Genomic DNA, 9024 nt, shown 5'->3' on the forward strand with positions numbered 1-9024 from the left:
TTAGTCAAACGGTTGTCTTGTGTCTTCGTCCACTGACGCGAAGAATGTATCAGATTTAACACGCCCCCCGCCTCCCTTCCCCCCGCCCACACAGCAGAAACAACACCAGTCACTCAGTGAGGAAGGTGACATGCACATCCTGATAAATCTGTTAATGTTCGTTCGTGCCTTACGAAAACACGTATGCGGGAAGGGGAAGGGAACGCACGCGAGTCAGTGTGTATGTGTGTGTGTGTCTGCGTGCGAGCTGTGTGTGTGTGTGTGTGTGTGTGTCACGTTGTGTGTGTTTGTGTGTGCGAGCGTGTGTGTGTGTGTGGCGGCAGTGCGCGTGCGCGCATGCCGGCGTGTGCGATTAAATGTATGCCACTGTGTGTGTGCGTGCGTGCGTGTGTGATTGTGTGTGTGGGTATGTGTGTGTCAGCGTGTGTGTGTCGGCGCCGGCGCGCGCGCGCGCGCGCGCGTGTGTGTGACTGAGTGCGTGTTCCCAATCTCTTTGTGCCTCGAAGAAAGCGGTCCACTTGAGGCTTATGACACCAGGAATCCTCTGACAAGCGGATGTCTCCACAGGGGAGGAGAAACATGAATCTGACACGTGAAACGCGCCAGCCCTTCAAGTTCTGTGGAGCACTCCCAGCCCAACTCAGTGACTGGCGATCCGGCTGGGCTGCCATCCCCCCACCCACCCCTCACCCACCCTCCACCCCCACCCCTTTACCCCCGGGTGTCTATGGTGAACTGCTGTGCATGTGGCTTTGTCTCTGGGACGAACAACAGTGTCGGTCCTGTAAGAGAGAGAGAGAGAGAGAGAGAGAGATGGAATGGTTTATTCACTACCAGGTCACATCAGCCCCAAGTGAAGGGGCATATATAACATGATAAGAAGAGAGAGAGACAGACAGACAGACAGACAGGGGGGAGGGAGAAGAAGAAGAAGAAGACTTCATTCCACAGGAATACGACTGATCAGTTTCTGGCAGTGTCCAGTCACTGAGTCCTTATGGAACTAGTCTGAACCAAAACATGACGTATACCTGACCTAGAGTAACAGCCACAACAACACTAAGGAACCACTCTGCACCATAACATGATATAGAATAACAACAGTATCAGTATCAGTAGCTCAAGGAGGCGTCACTGCGTTCGGACAAATCCATATACGCTGCACTACATCTGGCCAAGCAGATGCCTGACCAGCAGCGTAACCCAACGCGCTTAGTCAGGCCTTGAGAAAGAAAAGAATAAATAAATAAATAAATAAAATAAAAATAAATTAGTAAATAAATAAATAAATAAAATAAAATAAAATAAAATAAATAAATAAATAAGACAGCAATGATGATAAGCAAATAAATGTAAAACATGCTAGAACAACAACAACAACAACAACCACTACACTGAGCAACATGGAGGGCAACACGAAGAACAAATATCAATAAAGATGTGAAAACCAAGTTGGCACGGACCAAGGCAGACCAGGAGAAGATGCACGATGCCCGGACGGAGGACGAGAGGAAAACAGCCCGATGGACACGGGCCCAGACTGAGGAGAGCAGCCCGGAACCGAGTCCACTGGGCACGCGGCGACTGAGTGCTGGAGCGGTCACTGGTGTTCACTGACGACAACAGGAGGCTGCGGGAATAAGCCACGTTAATCGAGTTGCCATGTAGCATACTGTTCGTGTATTACTGTTTTAAAAATTATATAAACAAATGAATGATAAATAGTTAAATGATTAAGTGCATAAATAAATGAATAAATATATAAATAAATAAATGGGTGAATAATGATTGAATGAATAGATAAATAGATAAAGAAATGAATAAATAAGCAAATAAATAGCTATATAGATGAAATATTTGTTTCAAATGATATTTGGTTCTGACTCCGAAAGCTCAACATTGTGGCGCCTCATTGGCTACTTGTATTTTCAGGGAAGGATGGATGTCGACGCAACTTCATTGCAAACAAATAAATAAATGACATCTGATTCAGATGTCCGAAAGCTCAGCTCTCTCTCTCTCTCTCTCTCTCTCTCTCTCTCTCTCTCATCTGGGTCTTTTCATGAAGAATGCTTGACCGATGTGATTTTAACGCTGCTCATTACTGTTTTGTTTGTTTGTTTTCTGACTGTTGATTTCTTTCAGTGTCTTCAACAGTACAGCTTCTGTCTTGAAAGCTTTAGAATAAAAATTACCCTGCCACAGCCAGAGAAAAAGAAAAAGGGAAAAAACACACAACAACTTCACGACACTTCTTGCCAAGACAAACGACCCAGAACGCCATTGACCGCAACAACGTAAATATTCTATTCAGTGACCCGTTGGAGCGAAAGCGTGGTTGTTAGTTTCCTTTCTTTCCAGAAAGACAGTTAGAACACAATGGCAAAGCTGTGATCGAAAGTGGAATATACTGGGTGACCGGGCCAGCGGGGCGAGGCATGTGATGGGAACGGTATGGCGGTATCAGAGGCGGTACTGAGGAAGAGAAAGAGACTGGTTGCCCTGAAGATCTAAAGTAAGTGAACCAAAAACCCTCTATCCAGCTCTCTGAGACAGAGACACACAGAGAGAGAGAGAGAGAGAGAGAGAGAAGAAGAAGAAGAAGAAGAAGAAGTGAGAAGAATTCACGTAAGATGGATCGGCGAGGCAGGAGAAAGGTCAGTCGTGTCAATGGTGCACCCAAAACATAGCTGTCTCAAGGGTGCACATGTTCCCTTTACCCCCCGGGCTATCATGTCGTGACGTCTCTGAAAGGTCCCTGCACGTGCGCTGTGTCGGAAACCACTGTTATAAAGTGTTCGTTTCTGCTTTCAGTACTCCGCGGCTGATGAATGTCTGATAGGTAAATTCAAGTTATATGAAGTTTCAATAACAAGGTTAACGACAATCATGTCTGTCTGTCTGTTTCTGTCTCCGTCAGCCTGTCTGATTGTCTATTTGTCTCTCTCTTCTTCTGCTGCTTCTCAGTGTTTTGACTAAGCCGGGGAAAGTCATATACCCCAAAACCACACTCCGCTGTGTCTTCTCTGCACGTGGGCCAAGTCATTTCTCTCCCCCAGTACCCGACAACCGCCTTGTCCAGTATTCCTGCAATGCCCGTGTTGTGGTTCACATCAAACATCATTCTACATAGTTGCCAGGCCACAACCAGAGAGTTGGCTCACATGTTGCAGGGAGCCTGTCGCCCCTATAAATGAACGGGCCGCCGATACATCTTCCATTGTCTTCTGATGTTGGACGAATATTGGAACCAGTTGCCTGTTTAGTTACTTTATTTTATTTATCTATTTGTTGTTGTTGTTTTTTTGTTTTTTTAAACAGTGTATTGACTGTGGTCTTCAAACAACCGTTGGACTGATCCGAAGTCTGTCCATCGTTTCAAACGCAAGTCAGCGTGGGATTTCAGGATTCACGTGACCTTTGTTGTGACTGAGTCAACGAGGTGGACTTTACTGTTATTGATCAACGTATTTCGCAACATTACTATGGTCTGCGGACGTGGAATCTTCAAAACTAGTAGTGCAAGTTCTTGAAGGTGACGGAATTAACTCATTCTTTTTAAATTAGTGTTCCACACCACTTTCCAACCGTTTCGCGTGTGCCGGTGTGCGCGCTTGCACACACACACATACACACACACAACACACACACACACACACGGGCGCACGCACGCTCATGCACAGACACATAAACTCACACGCACAAACACATTCATACACAAACAAAAACACAACAGTAAGAACCCAGCATACCAACGTGATGGAACAGCCTCCAGAACCCAGCACCCCCACCTCCTCCCTCAGGACTCTATCTAAGGTGACACAGACCATCAGTCTCTCATCTCCTCTCAGATTTCCAACGGACCACAAGGAACCGCCCACCAACCCTCACCCAGACACCAGCAGCCATCACCCAGACACCACCCGCCACCACACAGACGCTGCCCCAAACTCACACTCACGACGTACATCCGTCTCTTCTACGGGAAACCAACAGTCCAAGCAATTTCCAACTGTCGGAAGATGCGCTGCACGAGCATGCAACAACAACAGCAGCAACAGCGGCAACGTAGCATGTAAACCAACAATCTCTTCTTTGGAAAGTCAACAGTCCAGGCAGTTTCCAACTGCTGGAAGATGCTCTACACGAGCAAGCAGCAACAGTAGCAGCAGTAGCAGCAGCAGCAGCAGCAACAACAACAACAGCAGAAACAGCAGCAGCAGCAACAGTAGCAACCACAGCAACGCAGCACATAAACCAACAATTTCTTCCTTGGAAAGTCAACAGTTTCCAACTGCCGGAATATGCACTACACGAGCATTCAGCAACAGCAACAACAACAACAACAGCAGTAGAAACAGCAGCAGCAGCAACAGTAGCAACCACAGCAACGCAGCACATAAACCAACAATCTCTTCTTTGGAAAGTCAACAGTTTCCAACTGACGGAATATGCACTACACGAGCAGGCAGCAACAGCAACAGCAACAGCAGCAGCAGCAGCAGCAGCAACGCAGCACGTGAGCGGTCAAGGGTGAGGACGCTGAGGGCTGCCTTCCTGGAGCTGCAGCGTTCCCTGCCCGCAGTGCCCCGGGACACCAAGCTGTCCAAACTGGACGTGCTGCTCCTGGCCACTGCCTACATTGCCCATCTGTCTGCCACTCTGGACGTGGCTTCAGGTAAGAGTCACCGAGAAAGGTGTGTTTTGGTACTGTATAGGGCAAGGCTTCAAGTGAGAGTCACTGAGAAAGGTGTGTTTTGGTACTGTGTAGGGCAAGGCTTCAGGTGAGAGTCACTGAGAAAGGTGTGTTTTGGTACTGTTTCGGTCAAGGTTTCACTGGAGAGTCACTGAGAAAGGTGTGTTTTAGTACCATGTAAGGCAAGGCTTCAGGTGCGAGTCAACGAAAAAGGTGTGTTTTGGTACTGTATAAGTCACTGGTACGATTTGTCAAGGTTTCAGGAAAGATCCACCGAGAAATATGTTTTGGTACTGTATAAGTCAATGGTACGATTTGTTAAGGCTTCAGATAAGATTCACTGAGAAAGATGTGTTTTGGTACTGTATAAGTCAATGGTATGGCTTGTCAAAGCTTCAGGTAAGAGTCACTGAGAAAGATGTGTTTTGGTACTGTATAAGATAAGTCACTGGTTTGATTTGTCAAAGCTTCAGGCAAGAATCTCTGAGATATATGTTTTAGTACAATACAGGTCAATGGTACGATTTGATCAAGGCTTCAGGTAAAATCCACTTTTGAAAAGCCGCATCTAACCAATAGATATTAGTTTTCTGTTGTTTCTGAAGTCATTGTATTCTAACTACCAGTAGTGTGTGTGTGTGTTAGCATTGTTTTCAGCCGGCTTCAGTAATTTTTGTGCACAGTAAGTCAAATACTTGGAGACCAGCCATATGTGATTATATGGATCATTTGATGGAGATTGGTACACTTATTACTTGAAGTTGGTATTCATGCTTTTGTCTTCTGTGTAATACAGCGAATGACTGTGATTTTCGTATGTTGTTAATGTGTTTTACAAAATTTCTCTTTCGAGAAAATAAAGTATTATGTGTATTCTGTTCCCCCCAAACATGTTCTTTTGCTTTTGTACTTTTTAAAAATTTTTTACATCTTTTCTTTGATCTTTTCTGCAAGCTTGGTTTTATTTTACACTACACACCGAAACAACATTTGTTTGATTATGTACTCGTTTTTTCTTATATCTTGCCCTTTATTGCTAATTAACACTACAACTCAAAACAACGTTTGTAGGCTTTTGTGCTAGTTTTCTTCATCTTTTGTTTTGATATACTTGTGTCCTGTTGTTCATAGAGAGACCTACGGCCTGCCGCTCTCAACCCACTGATGCAACGAGCATATCAGAGGCTGTGACCACACAGAAATGGAAAGCAAGCAGCAGATCCCCGTCGTTAAGGAAACCGCACCGTCACACAGAGACTCTCTCCGCAACAGAGCAGTCCAACTGCACGAACCGTAATCCTGACCGAGGAGAAGACTCAGCACCAACGGCGTTCCGGATAAAGGGAGATTATTGTGACGAAGGGGGAGAGAAGCTTCCTCACGTCCGGTCTGGACTTCGTGGTTTCGGATATCTTCACCCAGTCAAGGTGAGGCTCATTCTGATACAGTGGAGACAAGTACTGTAGGCAGCCTATGTTTAAAAAAAAAAAAAAAAAAAAAAAAAGTATCCTAAATCAGGCAGTCTTTTGTGCACAGGGGAAGCGATATTACCATCAGCAGATCTGAGGGGAGTATTGCACATAACTGATTTTTAACTGAAGTCATTACACCAATGTGTAGCCATCATCTTGTGAAGTCAATAAAATCGTTTGCAATGACGCGTTCATCTCGTCTGCACCAATCAAAGTTGTTCTTTCCGATTACACCCCACCCCCTTCCAGTTCTTTTAAAAAAACCCAAAAAAACAACAACAAAAAAACAAACAAGAAAAAAAAAGCGGCGACTTGAGTTGACAAGTGTTGGTTCGTTTTTATGAAAAGGATCATTACTTACGTGCCAGCATTGTAGAATGTTCGAAAAGATCCGTTTAAGTAGGTCACAGAATTCAGGATACTAGAAATGGAAATTAGCAAATGTTAGACCTTTTATAGTCCTTGTCTTTCAGGCATTTTAGATCTACTGAGATCCACGGATTCGCACAACTTGAGAGATGCTCGTCTTTGTTTTCAGATTCGATCTGCCGATTTGTCTGTTGTTAGTTATGGCGTGTACTGGTTTTGTCAGTGATGTAGATACGGTTTGGTATAGTAATATAGGGTTCCACAATATTAGTATTCGACGATGTCCAAATGTTTTCTGACAAGGGCGCCAAAACCTAATCAGTAACTTTACACGTCTGATACTACAGTGAAAGTATTTGCACACGCACACACCACAATTTTCCCATCGATTTGTTCCCAAAGTAATTGTAGTTAGGTCGGAATTGTGATATTAAATTGGACAAGATAAAACATGAGCGAAGATGGAGTTTGTTTACTTAACAACTAGCCCATAACCAGAGATGAATTACTTCCCTTAGACTCGTCTTAATTTTTCTTCAATGACAAACCGTTCCAGCACCCACCTTCCCCTTATTTCATTTTTAGTAATGTGTAGTACCATTTAAATTCGTTTATGTCGTAAATGTTAAAAAAAATTATTTGGTTCTTGCAGTGTCAATTTCTTTATATGTTCCACTCAGGAAACAAGAGTTTATTTTAAAGTCTACTTTTGCATTAGTTTATAAAATAAATTAAAAAAAAATCCCCTCTTACTATCTCATTATATGTAATGTATAAAAAAAAAAGAAAAAAAAAAGAAAACAGCTGACATTCAAAACAATGTTTGTTGTACACGTGTAAACATGATGTGTTAGTGTAAATACCTCGGCCGGACTCAGCTGTGTGGGTATGTGTGTATAGTATTCAGTTTTACGTCTTGACTCTATGTCTGAGTGACAATAAATGAAAAAAAAAAGAAAAGACCATGAATAAAAACTTTTATTAACAGAATGACATGAGCTGTGATGTAAGTGGCCAGCCACAAGTTAGACATATCATGTCTTAACTGGCCAGGCAGACAAAACCATAATTCTGAGGTGGCTCCCTCCTACAGGGTAGAAATCCTGGACTTTGCTCCGCAAAGCTTTCTCTGATGAAGGGGTGCAGTTCAATTATTCCCTACTCCTGTCTTGTTCCTTTCTTTGCAGCCCTGTCAGCCCAATTGATGTAGAGAATACTATCAAGTGTGTGTGTGTGTATGTGTGTGTGTGTGCATGTGTGTGTGTGTGTGCACAATTTCTAAGTCAGCGATGTCTTCTTCTTCTTTGTTCATGGGCAGTGACTCCCACATTCGCTCATATACACAAGTCGGCTTTTACGTGTATGACCTTTTTTTACTCCCGCCATGTATGCAGTCACACTCTGTTTTCAAGGTGTGTGTGCGTGTGTGTGTATGCGCATGCATGAGTTTCCTACTTTCTTTTTAACCTTCCACTGACAATGTTCTGGGAAGGCAAAAAAAAAAAAAGCTAGTGTAAAAATGCCATACAATTGTTTACTTAAAATCTACTGGCTGTTTGTTTTCAGAAATGGCCCATGAGGGCACGTCTCTATGCAGGCATTATGGCGAGTGCGTCTGGTGTCAAACTGAAGAATGCTTCGTCAAATACTGCATCGCTCTGACATCGTTGTTTCACCAGTGGGTATGGTGCACTCCATCATCTGAACATTTGTGTTTGGACCATGGAGACCTGCACTGTTAACAGTATCTGTTTGTTGTCTTTGTTCGTTTTGTTGTTCCCTCTTTCTTAATCTGTTCCTGGTTTTATTCAACGTCTTTAAATTTTGAGTAATATTGGATGTAACCTGTGTGCGTGTGTGTGTGCATGCGTGTGTGTGTGTGTGCACATTTATATCTTCTTCTGTGTTCGTGGGCTGCATCTCCCACATTCACTCGTGTGTACATGAGTGGGCTTTTTCATGTATGACTGTTTTTACCCCGCCATGTTGGCAGCCATACTCCGCTTTCGGGGGTGTGCATGCTGGGTACGTTCTTATTTTCATAACCCACTGAATGCTGACATGGATGTGCGTATTTGATCTTCTGCTTGCGTATACACATGAAGGGGGTTCAAGCACTGGCAGGTCTGCACATATTTTGACCTGGGAGACAGGAAAAATCTCCACCCTTTACCCACTAGGTGCTGTCACCGAGATTCGAACCTGGGACCCTCAGATTAAAAGTCCAACGCTTTCACCACTTGGCTAGTGTGCACTTCACACATTTATACAATGTGTGTGTATGAATGTTGAGTAAATAAATGAAAGAATATCTCAATTTGACTGTGAGTACTATATAAGTGTGTGTGTATGCGTGTGTGTGTGTGGGCCTATGAATGTGTGAATGTGAATGTGCATTTTTTTCCTATGAATAATATATACATGTAAGTATGAAAAGCAATTCCTCATAATGCTCTGGTAATCATACATAGATTAAGTACTCGCTGT

At 43.6% G+C, this 9024-nt stretch overlaps 1 protein-coding gene across 1 annotated transcript; it reads left to right on the forward strand.

The window, feature by feature from the left end:
- The first annotated feature begins 1482 nt into the window (after positions 1–1482).
- On the forward strand, positions 1483–8376 carry LOC143294628 (uncharacterized). The gene is made up of 4 exons (XM_076606005.1): positions 1483–1599; positions 4435–4678; positions 5828–6123; positions 8104–8376. The coding sequence occupies exons 1-4, from the start codon at positions 1483–1485 to the stop codon at positions 8197–8199; spliced, it is 753 nt and encodes a 250-aa protein (XP_076462120.1). The 3' UTR covers positions 8200–8376.
- Positions 8377–9024: the final 648 nt, after the last annotated feature.

This window comes from Babylonia areolata, chromosome 20, assembly GCF_041734735.1.
Source record: "Babylonia areolata isolate BAREFJ2019XMU chromosome 20, ASM4173473v1, whole genome shotgun sequence".
Classification (NCBI taxonomy): domain Eukaryota; kingdom Metazoa; phylum Mollusca; class Gastropoda; order Neogastropoda; family Buccinidae; genus Babylonia; species Babylonia areolata.

Bases quoted from the DNA above. Each gene is read 5' to 3' on its own strand.
- LOC143294628 (XM_076606005.1), top strand. From the start codon at position 1,483: ATGCACGATGCCCGGACGGAGGACGAGAGGAAAACAGCCCGATGGACA. The intron at 1,600-4,434 runs GTCACTGGTGTT...GAAAGTCAACAG, and splicing joins GGCGACTGAGTGCTGGAGCG to TTTCCAACTGACGGAATATG. The intron at 4,679-5,827 runs GTAAGAGTCACC...TGTTGTTCATAG, and splicing joins CACTCTGGACGTGGCTTCAG to AGAGACCTACGGCCTGCCGC.